Source organism: Pomacea canaliculata, linkage group LG13 (assembly GCF_003073045.1).
Source record: "Pomacea canaliculata isolate SZHN2017 linkage group LG13, ASM307304v1, whole genome shotgun sequence".
NCBI classification, from domain to species: Eukaryota; Metazoa; Mollusca; class Gastropoda; order Architaenioglossa; family Ampullariidae; genus Pomacea; species Pomacea canaliculata.
The window spans coordinates 12,320,963-12,341,697 of NC_037602.1; the positions used below are offsets into that span (position 1 = coordinate 12,320,963).

At 36.3% G+C, this 20,735-nt stretch overlaps 2 protein-coding genes across 2 annotated transcripts; one reads left to right on the plus strand and one right to left on the minus strand.

Annotated features, from left to right (window-relative positions):
• Positions 1–96: 96 nt before the first annotated feature.
• Positions 97–8,557, plus strand: LOC112553645 (protein FAM221B-like). The gene is given in 9 exon segments (XM_025220998.1): positions 97–221; positions 750–789; positions 1,299–1,485; positions 2,306–2,446; positions 3,345–3,455; positions 4,643–4,843; positions 5,748–5,846; positions 5,849–5,866; positions 6,933–8,557. Coding segments are annotated over 8 exon segments (990 nt in total). The 5' UTR covers positions 97–221; positions 750–771; the 3' UTR covers positions 7,148–8,557.
• On the minus strand, positions 7,872–19,555 carry LOC112553644 (tigger transposable element-derived protein 4-like). The gene is made up of 5 exons (XM_025220997.1): positions 19,386–19,555; positions 17,669–18,956; positions 16,805–17,050; positions 15,154–15,402; positions 7,872–13,692 (listed from the first exon to the last, which is right to left on the minus strand). Exons 2-5 carry the CDS (start codon positions 18,950–18,952, stop codon positions 13,120–13,122), a joined length of 2,352 nt encoding a protein of 783 aa, XP_025076782.1. The 5' UTR covers positions 18,953–18,956; positions 19,386–19,555; the 3' UTR covers positions 7,872–13,119.
• Positions 19,556–20,735: the final 1,180 nt, after the last annotated feature.

The window sequence follows — 20,735 nt, forward strand, 5'->3', positions numbered from 1 at the left end:
GAAGTTTTAAATTGCTTTCAAGTAAAATTTTTTTTCAAACATTTCTTATAAGTAATATTTTGTGAATATATAATTAATCTGTCATTCACACACACAGAGCACATATTTTTAGTCTCAAAATCGTCTTGACTACACATTATTTACAAATGGCGACCATTGTAATTGTAATTTTTGCTAGTGATTAGCGTGTAACAAAGTACCACTTAAGCTGCAATTGAAATGTAAGAATGTTTGAATGCACTGAACACATTTTCTTTTGATAAAATATTTTGCAGTTTTATTTGTTTTTGTTTTTTTTTTTTCTTTAGCAGAAGAACCATGTAGTGTTGAATAATCTTCATAAATACGTCTTTAAATTTCTTATTGTACATGCGCATGACTAAGTCTTCTTATATAAGTTTATTACAAGCACACTATACACCATGTTGTATTTTCTGTGAAGCAAAGGAAAAAGTAATCTTTTGCATAAAAATACCTAATGTTTGATGGTACTTTTGTGGTACTAATAATTTAATTATAGTCCCTCTGCAAGAGACTTTGTATTTTCTTCACCAGCAGTTTAATACCCATTTATTGTCTCAGGATTAACACAACCAAAAGTTATAATCTAGGCTAGTTGTATAGCTGCAGGCAGAGCTTAGTATATCAAGTGGTAAAACGTTGCCAACATATAATTTCTTAACCATGGAAGGAATTCCCAAAACATTAAAGTGTGTCATGATCATTTTTTTTTCATGTTAATCTACCAGCAAATATCAGGCAACATAGCAAATGGACAACCGAAAAAAGGTAAGTGATAATGATTATAACCTGCCACAAAGATTGTGCAGATCTCACTTTGAAAAATGCATGCACTTGGATGAAATTATTTTGCCACGACATTGTTCTTTCATACACGTGTAAAGCATCATTATTATGAACAGTCAGAATTAGTTTAATTCCCATTTCAGTAAGCATATGTATTATATCTCACTATTGTTTTATCCTCTTATAACCTCCAGCCCCATACCAGGCAGTTCTTTATGCTGGAAATTACAACATCTGTTACTTGTTATACATATACATGTATCCACTTCATTACTGCTTTTTTTTTAATTGTATGGAAATAAACAAAAGTTTAGAGGAAGTGTATAAGGAGATGCTGGGGATCATGAACCTGATTCCCCTTTCTCAATGTATTTGTGTTTATGTTTATGTTGGGGTAGGGGTGATGGGTAGATAAAGAGACATATACCTTGCTGGTGGAAATATCATTGTATGATTAGTATTGTTGCTCAAGTGGGTTGATTATTTATCAGGGGAAAGAACCAGCTGCTGGGAAAGGCCATGGCTGTCGAGCTCCAGATTCAACAGCAAGCAGAAATCAGGCTTCTACCAGCAGCAGAGCTTTGGTACCAGCAGGCAGTCATGCTGTAGCTAGAGGCACACCCTTTGATGGCAAACAACTAGCATTTACAAAGAAGGGAGACATGCTAGTCCCAGAAGGTCAGATTTATTGAAGGTTAAAGGCTAACCTGAATCAAACATGAAAGTAATCTCGAAGCAGCTGAAAAGTGAACAGGACATATAGTACGTGTCTTTAGTAGTTTCCACAAAAATGCATTGTGAATGTTAAATTATTTTTTTTAAATGCATGTGTGTATTACACAGCTTTTCACTTATGTTAGACTTTAACTTTGCTTATATCTGTATTTCAGAACAGGGATTCAGAGCCAAAAGTCAGACTTTTGATCCTGAATAGGTCTTCTTTCTTTGCAGAAATTACAGATTAAAAATTCAATAAATATTTTATCTTAATGATCTGCTATAGTTATGATAAGGGTAACCGAATACCTGAGTGGTTAGAGCACTGGCATCCAAACTGAGATGCGCTCTTGTTCAATACTCAATTAGCACAGCAAACTTCCCCCAGTTGATCCAGCTGGAGGTAATGGGTACCTGAATGTATAGAGAGTTGGGGAAAGTAAGGCAGCAAAAGGGAAAGTAGAAGGGAACTGCTCTCATGTAAAGCTGGCACTGAGAAAATGAAGTCTCTACCATCTCACCCCCAATGACCTGAAAAGGTTAGGGGATGACCATTAGCTTTTTACCTTATAGTTATGTGCATTTGATATGTTATGGTCACTCTTAAGTAAATATAGCATGCATTGTTTGCACTTGGTTGCATTAAGATCTGACAGCATGTGAAGGGCTTTCATCTTCCTCTCAGTGTTAGCTGTCAGGGTCTCTCTTTCACAGTAATTTATGACAGCTTGTATATGTCAGCAGTATAAATAAAAGAAACTTATTTCTGTGCTATTCACAGGCTACAGTATGCGAGTAATCAAACCAGCAGAAAAATATGATGTCACATCTTTTGCCCGTGCCATGAATCCTGATTTTGCTCCAAGGCTGAAACAATTATTTGACCTTGAAACTGAGGCTGCAGTTGAAGCACAAAAAACAGGTCAGTATAAGATGCATAAGCAGTTTTGTTCTTTATTGAAAGCACAAACTAATATCTCTACATCCGTGATCAAAAGACTTTGTTAAAGACCTTCTACTGTCAGAAGCATGCACTGTTAAAAATAAAGTATTTGACATGTCGCCTGCACTATGATATGCTGAGATAAGGTTGTGCATATTTTACATGTTATTAGAACTGTGCTGTAGAAGGCTGTGTGTATTCAATGTTACCAACATGATAGTAGCCATGGAAAAGCAGAGAAATTCAAATAACCAATTGTCTAACAATACTTGAAATTCCTGAATCACCACTGATACCAGTGCAATATTTCTACACTTTAATTTCACACTGTTGATGTTGGTGATATTAGTACATAACATAAGGTGACCAGACGTTTCGGGGGCGAAAGCGGGACACGTGCCGATGATGGTGTCGTCACCGTCAAAGAACGCCGAAAAAAGTGATTTTTAAAGACAACCGGGACATTTATGGACTTGCCAGAAAGCCAGAAAGCAGGACAATGGGCGTCCCACCCGATTAGCAGGCAGGACACGAGGTCAAAAGCGGGACTGTCCCACCTAAAGCAGGATGTCTGGTCACCTTAACATAACAGCACTGCAAGGGACGAATCTGTTGGCTTTAAAAGATGCATTTAGCCTTTAGTAAAGTCTCTAAATGAAAACAAAATGTCATAGACTGAGGTTGCTGGGTGAGAGGGGAGGACACAAAGATTGTTATATGATAGCTAATAACTGAAAGTATGGATACATAAGAGAGTTCAAATTAAACATTGATTATGCCAACTGTTTACAAACTTCTTCCCCTTTCAGAAGTGCTCATTGTTCTGTTTATAATTAAGCTGTACTAAACAATAACTCAAATTCGAACATCTTATCAGGGATTTACATTGGCTGGAGATGTCCTGAGTTCAAATATGACTGCCAGCGAGTGAACAAGAAGTCAAGATGCTTTTGTGATCATTCGCTGGAGGAACATGACAAGTTTACAGGTGATGTTCCATCATTGTTACTTATTTTTGGTACTTCTTTGAGGACTTTAGAGTTTGAAGTATTTATTGAGCTTTGTTTGTCCTGTATGCAGAAAATTCCAAGTTTTCAAACCATTTTATGGCCAGCTCTTTATTTCCCTGCTGTCATCCCCACATTACCATTTAACAGTGGCATAGGAACCAGTGAAGCAAGGGGGGCAGCTGCCCCCTCAAAAAAAATTTTGAGGTGGCAAGAATATTTTTTTCTCCTCCTGGCCCAATGCTTGAAATGTGATTCTTCACAAATTACAAAAAAGGCAGAGGAGCTAAGAGGGAGAGGGAGGAATTACAAATCTTTATTTACAAGGGTAACAGAATAAGCAAAAATATGCTCTTGATCTAAAGAGAAAGAAAAGAAAAACTACTACTTTACTACAAAACAAAATCATCAAAGAAAATGTGGTTTTATTTCTTTTTATTTGGCACACTGACATGTGAACCTTGAATGTGATTAATATGATTATATACAGTTTATCTTATTTTGAATATTACATAATTTCTTGTGATTGCTATAACCAGATGAGTCCTTCTCCAATGAGTTGTGTTTCTTGTTAAGTGTTGCTTTGTCCTTTAACACTGAAAGCAGCATATGTTGCTATGCTATCACCATGTAAGTATATGTGTGTGTGTGCATGGCTGCACTCACGCACCTCCTTGTCTTTTTCTTTTTTTTTTTTCCTTTAATGTGTGAGCGTGAATGTTATTCATTGTCAGAGTTTGCCCCCACCCTACTCCCAAAGCCGAACATCTTCCTACACCACTGTTTAAAGATTAAACAGTTCAGTTGTAGTGAACGTTGTTTATTCCTTGTTACTCTTCGAGGAGCATAGGGCCACAACAAGTACGTCGCCAGCAGACATGGTTTTGGGCAGCCCCCTTCAGTTAGGCCCATGTGGTTCTGACTTCCTTTGCCTCGCTCTCTACTGTTCTTTTCCAAGCGTGCCTTAATCTCTCAACTGTCCTCTTCCCCTGCGGGTTTCAGTCAAGTGTCTGCCTGGCAATTTCTTACCTTCTTTTTCTAATATTTCATGCATTTAGTTCAACTTACCCCTTTTCCTTATGTGTATTGACTACTCTGTACATGTATCACATGGTAACTAAAATCAAGTTGTAATATCGCAGGTTAAAAAAAAAAAATTTCTTTTTAGGCAAAAGTGTTAGAGTGCCTTGTAAAGTTCAAGGATGCCCTTGCAAAACGTATGCGTGGATTCCAAATCGTCCTGAGGATATTGGAGAGTTCTGGCATCAGCGCCGCAGAGATTTTGATCCATCTAAGTGGAGAGCAAAATGCAAGTGCAAGCACACACACATCTTTCATGACCCGGTTACCAGAAAGTGCAGAACACAAGGTATATTTGTAATATTCCACAGATCATTATTCACTATTGTTTATATTGCTTATTTGAGCTTTGTTGAAGTATAGTTTATCTTTGGCCCTACTAGGAAAAGATGAAAGATTAAAGTGAGATGGATTACAAGAACCATGTGCGTACAGTGATGATGGTGATTTTAGAAAGATTAAGTAAATAGGTGGTACAAGGAAAATTTTCTGGGGCCATAGTTATGAAGTGAGGGTAAGTCGTTGCCCTGGGGAAACATAGGGAACTTAAGGATAAGCATCTTGTTTCTGAAGCTATAAAGTGATGTCCAGAACCCATGTACAGAAGTTGTTTTACCTCTGAGGCCATAATCATAAAACAATGACAAAGGTGTCCAAGGGTAAAGAAATGTGAAGTAATGTTTGCAGGGTCTGGACTTCGCCTTCTCACTTTGAAAACAAAATACTTCTCCTTGAGTTTCTCATTTTGCCCTTGGAGGATGACTTACTCTTGCTTCATAACTACAGCCCTTGGAAGAAAGAGGTGGGAAGTGTCTCTGTTGGAAGGCAGGTATGAATGCACACTTACATACAAGTTTATAAGCTTAAAGAGAGGTTTTCAATTGATAAAAATTCTGCAAAGTAAAAGGAGCCGCCCCAGTATGCTTAAGAACAAAGCAGTGTGCATTCATAACCATTCAAAGAAATACAGTTTTCATTCAAGAAAAGGTTCTTTGGATCAGTAATGCAGTAATTGCCATAGTCAAATATCTTTCAACCTATTCTTTATTTCTATCTTTATTTCTAGCATGATTTTAAAAAAATGCTGCACTTCCCGAAGTCTTATGACAGATTTCTGTTATCTGGTTTGGCCTGCATGTGGCATTGCTATACCCTGCCATTGTTAACTAATCATCGCTCATCCTGTTTTCCAGGGTGTGGCTGCAGTCATTTCTCCTCTGACTTCCTCTGTGCCGCTTGCAACAGGCACTATGAAGAACATGAAACGTTTTTTGATACAGAGGATTCTCGTCGCAGCAGGGTTTGCCCGTTGGTCAGTGCTGATTTCAACGATCATGTAAAGAATGTTTTGAGTGCTTATAGTAAGCACTTACAAAAATGAAGTAAAAGGTGAAGGTCCCATGGCTTAATGGCTGTAGTGAACTTAAAGTGGTTCAGTGCATCTAAGGCATAGTATATGGCAGGTGGAGTTCAACCCTCTATTTCAATCATTTTTCAATCCATGATGGAACAGATTTACCATTTTTGAAATCCATGATTTACTGTATGGTTGGCAAAGGGACTTGTTCAGTCACTCAACAAGTGAGTCTTAGACCTGCAACCTTTGCATCTTGAGTGCACTAACCACAAAATTCAGGACATAAAATACATTATGAAGTTTATCAATATGGCTCTCTTTCAACATTTATGTGCTAAGTTTCATCATACTTAACAGAAACACACAAAGCAAGTGACGGTACAGTACCCAGCTATATTATCTTTGAGTGATATGTCTTATTGTTGCATGACTCCCTGCCTACCGCCTTGAACACAGGGAAACAAACTACATTTCCTCATGTCATGGCCTAATTCCCATAGCTGATATATATTTCTTAAACAAGAAATACCAAGGTTAAGAGCTATGACTACATCGGAAAATATTAATTATCCACAAAGGGAGTTTTATATCCTTATCAAAATATGTATACTGCTATAGGCAGTAGCCTCCCAAACATTTGTTCTGTCGCAGTGGTCCACTCAGAACCTTCTGAGCAGTCTATCTAGCCAGGCACAGTAATGACATCATCACTGTGTGAAGCCAGTAAAAGTTAAAGTACTGCTCCCTATTAAAAATGTTTAATTTCATGCAAGTAGCCAATTTATACCAGTAACAAACTACCAGCATGCTACACCAATGCTGCTACACTGGTGTAGATTACATAGAGATTAGAAATTATACAGGTGTGCAAGTGGGAGGTGGTGATGACCAAAATTTATTCTAAGCAATGGTTCAACACCAACCTGGAATACTTTAAGATGTTCATCTGAATTTGTTTGGTTAGTGACAAGATTATTAGTGTTGTTATTGTTTTCAGTTACTATCAGTTGTTTTTGCCCAGGTCAAGATTGGCTACCATTTGCTGAAATGCCTGATCTACGCAACATTGCACTCACTGGTGAAGAGGCCAATGACTCCAGATACCTAGCGCTTACCCAGGGTGAAGGTTCCATTCCACAGGGGTCAAGGCCATCTGGCAATGATGCAGTAGTAAACTTTGGAGCCAGTAGCAGTCGTGGTGGTGGAAAGAGTGGATTTCGGCCAGTATATGACTAAAGCTGAAAGTCAGGCGGTTGTAGATTTCAACCTAAGGCCAAAAAACTCCCCACAAACAATGAGCTAATGTTCATTTTTATTCTGAGCAAAATGTATACAGAAATCTACCTTTGTGAGATTAAAGCAGATTTTATTATTTTTGGGTCAGCCATAATAAGAACATTTGCCATAAAAGAGATTTCATGTTAACCATCATAAGCATGATTAGAGTATCAAACTATGAAAAACTGGAAAAATACAAGTGTAGACAAGGATCATCCCAGTGCATTAAAAGACATTTTTGTGCAAGGCTTTCGCAAAAGTCTAAGGGAGTACTGCAGAGAGAAAGCACAAAATTAGATTATATTCTTGCTAAATTGTGATATATTTATTGTAAATGTTTATATAGAATTTGTTGACTTGCTTTTTTTTCTTTCAAACTGCATTTTCACAACTATTGTGAAGATTAATTTGCCTGTGATCAGTAGAACAAAACATTAATTCATCAGAAAAATGACAGTATGTGGGATAGTGCATTCCATATATTAGCATGTCAGCTACAGGTATGATCAGTTAAGCAAGCTATACACCAAATCAGTGTGTGACTTCAGTTTGGTTCATAAAGAATTCTTCAGCTACTTTTTTTATCCACTTATGTACACATAAGGATAATGCATATCTGATCACCTTGTTCATTTTATGTTTAAAATCAATTAAATACATTGCTTTTAGATAGTCTGAATGCTTTTTTTGTTGATATTTGTTCAATGCTGTTGCCAAATATACACCTTAGCTTCAGAGCAAAATAAAATTTGACAATGTTTGCAGGTGCTGGGGAGTAAATTCTCCTGTCTGTTGCAGAATGTTCTCTACTGTTACATCATACTATTTGTATTTTATTTTTATAATTTTAGAACAGTATTCTAACAAAAATTGTTTCTGTTTTCCAAATATGTATTCAATATTTTTGGTTGAAAAGTTTTTTAAGTATTTAAGATTTCTGTTCTAAGCCAAGAAGAAAGTGTACATTTTGACACAATTGACACTCTATAAGTCTGTTAATTTTTATAGGGGAAGGGGTGTGTGTGAAAAAATAAAACTTTACATCACACATGTAGATGCAGGCACACACATACAAAGACACACAGAAAGAAAGAAATCTTTTCCTTTCAAATTTATCTTAAATTTACTGTAAATTGAAAAAATATGACAAGAATTTGGGGTAAAAATGAACAGAAATTTTTGACACACCATTATATAATAATGCAGTCAAAATAAAGAGTCCCATCTGTTAATAAAAACTACTTTTTAGAACATTTTTTAATTTTAATGTTACCTTCTGAGCAACCCATTAGTATGTATGTGAAAAAAAAAATCAAAAGTAAAAAACAAAGTTCCTCACCATAGCTTATGCAGCTTACTGGCCCAGGTTAAAAAAAATCAACAACCAAATAAAAAAAACCAACAGGAGCATGGGAGTGGCAATAAATTGTTTTGAAACTAAAGAATAGTTCAGGACTATGTTTAAGGTGCGAACTAAATGAAAGATTTCTACAGAATAAATAGTATGTTTAAGATGCAAATTATTCTAAATGCTTGTAACCAAATAAAATCAAAAGAGAAAAGAAATTCTATTCAAAAACAGAATACTGCAACACTTTTAAACATGTTGTGTGCAACTAAACTTAACAGAAATAATATTTCTAAATGATTTTTGAGGCTGTATCAATCTAATATATTCTTGTTCAGTTTTTAACAACTGGTGTAAGATGAATGTATCCTCTTTGGGCAGTTTTTTCCTTTTAAATGGGAGTAAAATTTTTAATTTCTGGTGAGAATTTCAAGGTGATAAAGATTTAGTATTTTTAAACAGTATTGAAACAGATATTTAGCAACAGAAAATGAAATATAGAAACAATAAAAACCATGTAAAAAATAGTCACAACCGAAAGGAAAAAATACCACTAAAAGATTTCATGCTGGACAAATTGACCATATGTACAGATTAAAAAGAATTAAGTACAGGATAGAAAGAAGGCCATAAGAAACTGATGCCATCCTTTTCACAATTTCACAATACACACTCACATTTTTACAGGTGCATACACAAACTCCCACACAATATGCAAACATACAGACATTTACAATAACAAAAAGAGCAGAAGATCTGACTAAACTTGTTTCAAATATTTCATCATGGTTTCTAGTTCTATTACCTGACTGGCACACACAAACCAAATCAAAACATGTTCTGCATCATTCTTGGGTCATAGGTGTTTCAGTGCCTGCTGTCACATGCTACAGTCTTCATATTATCTTTAAGGTGTGACAATACTTCTTTTTCGATCCATGTTTTCATCCTCTCATATGCATAAAATACTAACAAAAATAAGCCAAAATGCTAGCATTAAAAACTGCAGCTAACGATAAGAACCCTTACTTTGAAACCTATGAACACATCACAAAAATGACATGCAACTATAATTAATGAAATGTTAAAAGGATCGAAGGTTGCTGTGACTACATTTCCCCCCAAATACTAGCCACTTCTAAGTACGATGAGGATTAAAAACAACAAAAATAATGATCAAACAGAATAAGCTGTACAGTACCCTAAACAGAAACACTGGATGAAAGCACTTTTACACAGGTCCCAAAAGCTGCAGATCTGAGCAGTATGCATCCAACCTGTGAAGATCTTCCCATGGCAATCAGGTATTATGCACCTAATGCAAAAGCATCAGACTATGCGACCATCTACAGCAACACCATTGTTGTGAATATAGATCTCTAAAGACAAAGGCTGTTATGAATATCCTTTGCACACCAGCAAGCCTTAGCAAAGCTTTGTTAGGAGTTGTATCAAGTCACATGACTGCATGCAGCACCGGCACCAGATTTAACAATCCATATTGAAGCTTAGTGCTCTCTCTCCCTGTGAAAAAAAGCAGCCACATTTCATAGGTCTCTTTCTAGGAAATTTTGTAAAAATCTATTCTTATTCTGTGTATGTAAAATTAAGAACTGAAAATTTTGAATCATCACTGTAGATGGAGGGTGTCACAATCTGGAATGTTTCAAAATGCCCAATAACAGCCATGGAACAATTCTTTATGGGTTAATTAAATTAGATTTCCAACCATAGCCTTGACAATTTAAGTGTATTCATGTGCTACACTAACATCATCAAGATTCAACTCTTCCAATGCCCTGGTGAGAATTTGAAGACTAGTAACTTAACAAAATAGTGTGTCTGCTTAAATTTTGTAAACTGGTATCAGGAAAACTTGGCCCAAACATTTACAAAAATTGCACTCTACAATGTTCACTGCAAGAATACAACTTTAAAGTATATTTAAAAGAAGGTCATAAACTTCTGCCCAAGTGCCAATATCTTAAAAAAATGTACATGTACAAGGACAATTAATTTTTGTGTCCATTGGAGTAGTTAAAAGATAGGACAGTGGCCATGAAACAGCCTATAATACAGGCATAAATAGGTTATATAAATATATATTGTATTTAAGTATTCATCAAAACTAATAATATTTGAGTAAAGATGGAACTGATAAACACTAGTAAGCACAAATGTGGTAACCAGCTAGGAAAACAACTTTTTAAATACAAAATAAAACCCATCAAATCTCATCATCATCTTAGAATTATTATTAAAGTTAACTGTCAATCCAGAAAGAGTTTTACTGCAAATGCAGTCATAGTATTTAAGAAATAGGTGCATGGTTCAGTGGACGGATCAACACCTCTCTACCAACAAACCAAAAATATATATCTTCTTATTCAGAAATCTCTCAAGCTGCATCATGATGATCAATCTACATCAGATTTAAATTACTACATTTTTCTTTACAGTATTCAGGGCACTTCATAAGAACTTCACTTGAAGTGTTATATTTTCCATAGAAACACCATAAATACAAAGCTTTCAACAACTTCTGTCCACAAGAACTCCACTCAAAGTGTTATATTTTCTGTAGAAACCCATAAATACAATGCTTTCAACCACTCTTGTCCATAGTTTGTGTGACTGAAATCAAACACTAGCCAGTCCAGCCTCACTAAAGTTCTGACATACAGATATGGCTGGGTGGCAGGATACTGAGAATCCATAGGCAAACATAACCTCTTTTAATTCTTATCTCAACTTTGGAGTGACTTCCTGCAGCACTAAAGTAAATTCAAAATAAAGGATTCAAATAACACATCAGTTCACATGAAAAAAAAAACAAAAACATATTGCAGATGTTTTTAACTTTGTTTGGAAACAATGATGGCAATATGTTGCACTCTAATTTTTGACCTTTTTAATGCCTCTTTGCTTGGCATATAAAACTTATCAGTTTTAGCAAAAACATTCTTCAGCTCTGGAAAAAGCCTATGCTTAGTCATGTCAAAATTAAAAACCATCAAAAGTTTTATTCTTTTTCTCTACACCTTTTTTTTAACCATTGCTACTTTTTTTTTCAATGCACACTACCAACACTCTTGTTTGTGTGGTTTTTTTCTTGGCTTGATTACTGTTAACTCCTTGTTTGTAGGCTGCCACTCATACCTCATCAATAAACTCCAGAAAGTACAGAACTTCACTGGACATCTGGTGCTTAGAGCTAGGAAACAGGACCACGTCACTCCTCTCCTTCATTTTCTGCACTGGCAACTCATCCACTCTCGCATTCAGTACAAACTGTGCTGTGTTTTAATTTCTTTGCAGGCTCCTGCCCTAACTATTTCTCTGAAATTCTCTTTCCCTACGTCCAGCCAGACAACTATGCTCTTCATCTGATGACTGTATCCTATTACTGCCACCAGAATAACAACATATGGTCACAGGCCTTTTAGTTACTGTGCAGCAAAACAATGAAACTCTCTCGCTTTCCATATCTGCCACCTACCTACAATTGAATCCTTCAAAATCTGAACTGAAATGCACAGCTTCTTTAAGCATTACTCCAAAAACAATCCACACAATGCTAGTCCTTTTTCATCCCCAATTTTTCCTATTGCTACTTTCCTACTCATCTTCCTTTTTTGAATCACAATATTTTCAGTTTTTGTTACTTGGTTCCTCTTTGCATTTTCTGTTTTTTATTTGTTGTCAGCACTCTTGTTTTTTCTATCCCTCATATGCTGTCCATGTCTCATTTGTTTTAAGCACTAAGCATTCCTTATGAGTGTATGTGATATACAAATCTTTCATTTATTATTATTTTTCTCCTGTGACAACTACAGCACACAACAAATTAATACACTTCGTTTTTGGGTATGTTTCCTTTTTTAACTTCTATCTCTTTATCGTTTCAACCATTGATGTCACTAAACTTTGCAAATTGAAAAGCAGCCCTGTTTAGCAACATTGTCAACTTGTCACATTGAAGCAGTTTGATTTTTCTGGTTTCCCTCTGGTCAGAATAGCACCAGTATTCATATACTACAAGGCCCTAAACACATGGTGGCCAACAGATGAAAGGACAGCAGCAGGAAAGACAGTGACTGAGGTATAAGGTAAAGTCTTGAAAATGACAACTGTTTGCTTGGGATAAAACTGATATTTTAGTGTAAATTAAAAGATAATGATATAATTCTCAATAATTATATAGGATTCTCTTCTAAATGATAAGGACTATATGATCATTTAGACAAATATTTAACACTGGGGCAAAAACTCCGTAATATTTTTTATATAAGTTTGATTTTGAGGTTTTGCTTGCCGTGAAACTATCAGCGAATGAACCTTGTGGATTCAAGCAGATTTCATACAGAACAGGTGACATAAGCAGTTTGCATACAAAAGGGATTTAAGTGGGGAGTGAATGGGTGCAGTGACCAAATAAAAGCAGATTCTTTTGCTGCCAAATTTGTCGGCCAGTATGTTAATGATTACAATACACTTGAATGGAAAACACTGCTAGAGAGAAGCTCACTGTTGAAGATGCAAATACAGATTTTTCTGCTCATAGATCAGTATGGGCTGTACACTACTGTAGGTCACTGCTAAATGGTGGGAAGGCAACACTGAAGCCTGGGTAACTGCTTTGTTGAAACTGTAGTGTGGCATGCTGTGAAGGACACATAGAATCTAACAAAAGACTTTCCAGCTCAAAGACTGTTGTCAACAGCCCCATGTTTGAGCTGCTGAATCTCTTCAGTTTGCTTAGGCACTCCATGGCTTCGAATGGTGATATCTCTGGCAATACTCCCATATCATCCACAGACGGCCGCAAAGGTCCAATGGCTGCAATTTCACTGCTTTCATCAGGCTCACTTTTGATGTTGCGACCAGTTGTCTCTGCCAGAAGTGTTGTCTCCCATTCTTCTCCATCTCCTTGGTGGCAGGGAAGCTGAGAATCGAACTGAGAATAAATGTCCGCTGACATGGGCATGAATTTAAACGTCTGTCCAATCTCTTCTATTAACTGAGGTAGATCTTCAGGAATAAACTCAAGGTTGACTGGACTTTTATCCAGACTGCATGAACTTTTGTTTTCAGGGAAAGCTGCTGCTTGAAAGCAGGTAGTGATGATCTCAGAATTAATGTTGCGCCAAGCTTCCTGTTTCAATCAAAAGAAATATCTATTTAACAATAACAAAATAGCCAAATATTTTTATGCACATAACTACCAAAGATAATCTGTATTTCTCATAAAAAATAGCTACTTAAACTGGTTAAGGTTTGTGCACAAAGTGGAGTAGAGTATTATTGCTCTAGTATCTGGTCAACATACCCTGAGAATTTTCTACATAAATATATTCTACAATAAATCCTACAATCCTATAACACAAAGCAAGTGAGCAGATACCCCAAAAAAGAAATCTGATTAGTGATGACATAATATAAAGCTGCAGCTCGGATATTAATGAAAAAATCTATTCCTGTATATGCAAATGTTTGTGTCTTTTACAGATAAATCCTTGAAGAAATAGTCTGTAGCACAACTGTAACTGTTACTATAGCTGTAACTGCTTTTAAAGACTAACCCAAAGCAAACATGAAATTTAGTTAAAGATTGCTGTCACATTCACCAACTTTACTACTGAAATTAAGTTTTTAAGAAAAATGTGACTTCATTTATTTTCTTAAAAAGCACCTACACCTAAAGCACATTTATTCAATCTTTTGACATTACTTAGGACTGCAACAAATGCAGCATGTGCTAATATGGCTTTGTACCCTCAGCAAGTTTACTTTTGTGACAACAATAGAAAAGAGGTCTCCACCTTCTAAAACCCACTGGAGAAATGTGAGGTTCAAAGGCTTATATTTCAAGAATAGAGTAAAAAGGGTTTTTATTTTTTGCTCAGCTTGGGTATCTTATAATCTTTTAATTAATTATGTGCACTCATTTCAAATATAATTTTCCACTTGGGTTAGCTTTTAACACTTCAGTCAATATTCTTTAGTGACACCACAACCATATGAAAATTATGGTGTATTCCGCAATGCTTTTGTGTGAAGGAGTTTTGTCTCAAGTTGTCAAGACATTCAGCCATGTAAAGATAAGAGAAAAATGGATTGCATGGAAGAAGATATCTCCAAGCAATTGAACAGATAAGAAGCCTCTCTTCGTACACATTGTTTAAAAGTAAGGCAAGAACTGAAATCCACACACTAATTTTTGTTGTTAAATACATATCTAAATTTTAAATCTGAACCTCTCAAGGACAAATAAGCATGACATGGATCCTTCAGAAAGACAGAAGATAGGGACTGGTTTAAACATGTGAGACAGACAAAAACAACTCATTATCTGATATGACATTTTCATTTGAAACAAATCTACAAACCCACAGTAAAAGAAACAAACTAAAGTCTAACAAGTACAGCATGATTAAAAAAAAAAACCCCAATTTTTAAGTCTTGGTGTCAGAACAGCCTATGACAGAGCTAGGAGCTATAGACCAAAGATGACTCTATATTCTTTTCACTCCTTTTCCCTCTTACTCTACCCACCAGCCTTAAGTTTGAAATAATTTGATGCTGGGTTACACATCATGAAAAATTATCTTCTCACATGTATCCAGAAAACTGCATCAAGCTCTGAAACAGCTTCAAGAGCAGAGAGGCAGTCATCAGTGGAGCAAGTTCTAGCTAGAATGGACTGCAACAAACGCCGACGATAAATGGCTTTTAAAGTCTGTATAACACCCTGGTTTAAAGGTTGCAGGAGATGGGAAGAGTCATCCAGATAAAACTTGAGACTGATGTTCTTCAGCAAAGTAGAAGCAAGATGGCTTGGAGTCATGTCCATGAACAGGGCAATCTATTAATCAAAATGAACAATTTTATTACTACAAGAACAGTATCTGCCCAATACTAAAAAAAACCTGAATATAATGATACCAGATAACATTTCTTGAGAAGAAATGCATTAAAACAGGATCATTGCATATTAATGTAATATCTAAAGACTAAATCCTAGCGAATTGTCATGAAGTGCTATTACACACAAAACAAATATAGTGAGGAAGTTCATGAAAAATGCATGAGGATCACCTTTCATTATTTTCAGCTTACCCTGTACTTGATGGCATCCATGAATGCAAACAGTTAAGACTTATGCAATCACTGTTACGTGATGAAATGAACAATGATGGCAAGGTCAAACTTATGAAACATTTTATGAGGGCAGACAGATACGTTTTGCCTCCACAGTAGTATTTTTAGTTACATTACAGATTTCTGGATAAAACCAGTTCCACATAGTCCAATCCAGTGTACATTAAAATGTAAGGGTGTTGAAATGTTTGGTTCAAAATTCCAAACATAAGCTAGAAATGTTTTACTAATTTTTTAAAAATCTGAACAAGTTGCTCTTGCAAGCTTCCTCAAAAAAGAAACAAAATAACCTTTAAAAGTTACACCAAATCTTTGACAGCATTTAAAAAAAAGGCGCAATCAAATGGATTGGAATAAGAAATGAAATATTTCTTCAACATGATAACGCCAAGCTTCATACAAGTGAAGCAACAAGAGATACAATTCAGCGACTTATTACTGCAGCAGCCTCTGTATAGGACAGACCTGGCTCCTGGTGAATTCTACTTGTTCCCCAAACTAAAGGGTCAGTACTTAAGCTGTGATGAAGAGATGAAGTCTGCAGTGAGAAAATGGTTTCAAAAACAAAACACCAATTGGTTTTGGACAAATTAAACAAATTAATACAGGATAAGTGGAAGGTGATTATGTAGAAAAAGCTGCTCTAAAAATAATTGACGGATGCTTGTTTCTTTCATTATTTTATTAAAATATCTTATCCTGTTTATTTTCTATTTAAGTAGAGGTAAAACTTGACAGCCTGGCCTTTTAGTATTGCACACAATTTAATTTGTTGGAAAAATAATTGGAAAAAGCTCATATAGTCAAGAACTTGTGCCATAATACTAACAGCAGCAGGGTGTGCTTGAAAGAATGAAACTGGATTTTCTTTCACGATGGTAAAAAATATCTCTTCACAGCCTGCATGTTAATCTAGACATGTATAAACATCCATGCAGGCACTCTCCAAAGGAAGGAAGGTGTACAACTGTTCGATAATTCTGTTAAAGGGAAGTTTAACTTTAAAAAAAAAAAACAACCACACAAAAACAGTGAATCAACGACTAGTGTTTAAGTCCAGCCCTCAGTGACTAATAGGGTAAATACATATGCACAAAACTATTTACATGTCTTTTTTGCTGTCCCATAGCTGTGTCTAGTCCACGCAACCAACTAGCAAATATCTCAGCTGTCATATTTGCATTAGGTTGATGACACCATCCCACAGGCAAATCTGACATTCTTATGTTGGACAACGAAGCAGGGCTGCCATGCCGCGACACAACCAGGGGCTTAAGACGCTCCCCAAGAGCATTGCAACACAATAGGATGGTCAGTCTGTTCTCTAGGACATCTGAGTGGTGATGACAGCCCTGTGAATAGTCAGAAAATGTTATCAAAAGCAATCATAAATGGTATTTCATTAACTAACCTTTTCTTCTCACTCTACCTGTTTTGTGTGAAAGCACACATACCTGTTCACAAGCAAGCATGCACCCACAAGTTTAGAACGAGTGATCCCACATTTTATATGCACAATTCAGATAAGCATCAGACTACCAGAGCTGATACTTTCTAGGCAGTTTACAAAAAGCTAATCTAATTATTCTGCAATCATGTTTTCAGAACATTAATAACAGCATGAGTGAAGACAGAACACCCATTGAATGTTTCCTTAAATTGTATGTTTAATGTTAAAACTTGATTTGATTTTATTTAACCAGTCTTTCTGTGGCACCTGTTTCTTTACTGCGTGGGTTAGGGGGAGATGGCAGGTCAATGAAACTTTAGCCTATATTGTATCAGATGAATATTCTTGTTATTTCTATTATTTTGTGTGTGTATAATGTTGCATATATGTTGCTTAAATTTTGAATTATTCTATGATTGTATGTGTTGTACATGTATGTCTTGTGGAATAAAAATGTTATAAAAAATTGTACATTTCTATTTATTTCCTCCAGTTTAAATGCCCAACAGCTGACCCTTACCTTGCATGTTGCTCCTGTAATAAAGCATTTGTCTGGTAAGCACTTGTAATAAAGAGCTGTCTCTGAAATGGTGAAGATGTTCTCTGGCTCATATCCCTGCTGCAGAAAAGGAAGCATCTTTCTCCACATTGACAGCAGCTTAACATCACTGTCGGACATGTTAGATTGCTCTGGTAAAGGTACCGCAATATCAATAGACCTTTTCAGGTTTTCTACCCACAATCCTGAAGAATTAAAGTTCAGGATATTCAGTTTGACTGCAAACTCTCTAGACTTCTCAATTATGATGGGCCATGTTAAAGGTTTCATTTTTCCTTTAACCTTTTCAATCCATTTCAAAATTAGGGTGTGCAGCTCATCATATCCAGATCTCTTTGGTGGACGAGTAAATCTGAAACTTTTACACGTTGAAGGAACTTCATTTTTCTCAAATGCTTCCAAATACTCCCTCTTTCGCCGCAATATATTATTGACTGAGCCTACAGATATGTGAAATTCAGCTGCAAGGGAACGCTGGCTTTTACCTGTTGTCTCTGACATATTTATCAATCGCACTTTTTCTCGAAGAGCAAGGTCTGTACGCACTTTCTGTTGACGTGACATAGAGCGGGAGGACGGTGTCTGGTAGTCCATCAGCTTTTTTAAGGATGAGTTTCCTTGTTCTGGATTTCTCTGAATCCATTTAATTTTTTCCATCAGCATCTGACTGACAACTGGGTGCTGCTCCTGTCCTGCAGAAGCATGAAGTGGGAGATGCTCAGGGTAAAAAGTTCCTGTTAATGATGAGCCAGTATGTTCTGGGATTCGACCAGCAAAAACCTCAGTCATGATGTCCATTTGATCACCCATAACAAATGGCCCACTTGGTGGTCTTCGTGACATGTGTGACAAAATAGGACTATGCTGTTCCTCAGCTGAGTCACTAGCTATTGGAGTTGATTCAAACAGACTAGGCGGTCTTCTCATCACTGATGAATCACCACCTTCTTTTGATACATCAGCCATTATTCTATCCACTATTCCAGTCGCTAAGTTTCCCATGTCATTAGATGAATCCTTTGGTGATATTTCTTGCATCATCCGATCAACAACACCTGTCAAATGATCACCCTCTAAAGAAGAGTCTTTGTCAAGGCAGGTAGCATCTTCGTCACATGGTGACAGATCTGATGGATTGTCATCTGCTTTGGGTCGAGTGATCAAATTTCCCTCAGCTAAGTTAAACGCCATGTAACCATGTCTCTCCATGTCACTGTCACTTCCATCGGAGTCCTTGCTGTCCATGTTCCTTTCAAACACAAGACAGACGAGGTGCATACTTCCAAAACATTCCCATTTAAATAATAACAAATTTGCTGAAACCATTAAGACAAAGATAAAAAAACACTCTGGCAGAATGTAAATAATTAAGACTTCACTGATATTTTAGTTCCCTTAGGGGGGGATGTGTGTGTGTGCGCGCGCGCACCAAAAAAGAAAGGAGACTGGAGTGATGGATAGCTCATCGTCAACGGAATTAAATGACAGCGTCAACATTTTTAGAAAAAAAGCACAAAAATATCGCACTCGGATGTACTTTCTCTACAGTTCTTTTAATTTTTGGAAGTATATTCCCATAATAATTCATCGTGAGCAAAATCAGTACAGAATGTAATGTCAATAATGGGATCGCCTTCGGTCCATTCACTGTTCATCAACCCTTGTTTTAGCATCTTACCTGAATTCGGTAAGACCTCTGCCAGGCCTCCTAACAATGATTAGGTGCAGTGAATCACGTCTGCCACACAGATTGGTACCATCAGATACATTGTTAGCGTGCCAGCTCAAGACACACCGAAGAAAAAGAGGACTTGAAGAAGTTGCAGAGGATGGCGCACGGATAATTATTCCGTGTGTATTGATTAACTCCCTTAGATTACTCTATCTAGACACAAAAATTATGTTATTAAATTTGCAGCATTTAATGTATTTGTAAAACCATTTAAAGGTGAAATCGAAATTGTATATTATGTATTTGAGGTAGTCTAGATAAGTTTTAGTTGAATCCATACATTCAAAACAAAGTGAAAGGTCATCAAAATGGCGTTCATTCTACGACGAACTGCTAGTACGTTTATAACGCTTTTACGCAAGAAACTTGATTAATTTATCTTTAACTATTCTGTAATACGACAAAGATTTTTGTATTTTGATATGTGAAGAATTTTGCGCCACATTTATATCATCTGCATTTATATTTGTTAGTTTCTATGATTGCAGTTGTCTGTAGCAGACAACACAACGCCGTAGAGTGGATGCTTGCTAGTTTGTTGTTAGAAGTCACTGATGTTGTCGATCTGTGTATGCCTTACGTGCGGTCTAATTTTTCAGTGCCATTTATAAGTTTCACAAGACAACAACTGCCTGAAATAGCTTTAAACTTTCGTCACCATTCTGAAGACAGCAAAGCTGGTAATGACAAATCAAAACGAAGAAAGGGAAAAACGCCAACAGGGAAGCTCGATGACAAGTGGGAGAACGAGGGGGAAGAGAGACAGCCACAGGGAGAGCAGGAACCTTTAGAACGCTTTCCAAACGACACAAACCCAATTACTGGCGAGATTGGTGGCCCACGAGGGCCGGAACCCACACGATATGGAGACTGGGAGAGAAAGGGTAGAGTAACGGACTTTTAATAAAAATACTTTAAGTTATAATATCCTAAACTACACCTCTATATTGTATAGAAACTATGATGTCGACATGTTGTGCGGGACAGAATTAAATGGTTGCATGTGCAGTGAAAAAATCGATGTCAGATCTTCCCATCCAGCATATTTTTTTCAGACTTTGACAACAGGTTTTTTAAAGTAAATTTTGTACAATTGCATACAAATAAAGAAAATATGCATCAAATAATTCATGCAGCTTTTGTGACCATTTGCATGTGCATGAAGTGCAGGGTCTGTTTTGTGAATGTTGAAAGTACTATCAACTATTTTAAAACACGCTGAAACATTTTTATTGAGAAGACTGTGGACTGGTAATGATTCCTCCAAAAAAATTCGTTAGAAATGCTTGAATGGCA

What these genes read in the sequence shown, in the direction of transcription:
- LOC112553644 (XM_025220997.1), bottom strand. Translation starts at nt 18,952, where the DNA reads ATGGACAGCAAGGACTCCGATGGAAGTGACAGTGACATGGAGAGACAT. An exon ending in TGGGACAGCAAAAAAGACAT is followed by an intron (nt 15,403 to 16,804) that starts GTAAATAGTTTT and finishes TTTGATTAATAG; the next exon opens with ATTGCCCTGTTCATGGACAT. An exon ending in ATGCAGTTTTCTGGATACAT is followed by an intron (nt 13,693 to 15,153) that starts GTGAGAAGATAA and finishes TGATTGAAACAG; the next exon opens with GAAGCTTGGCGCAACATTAA.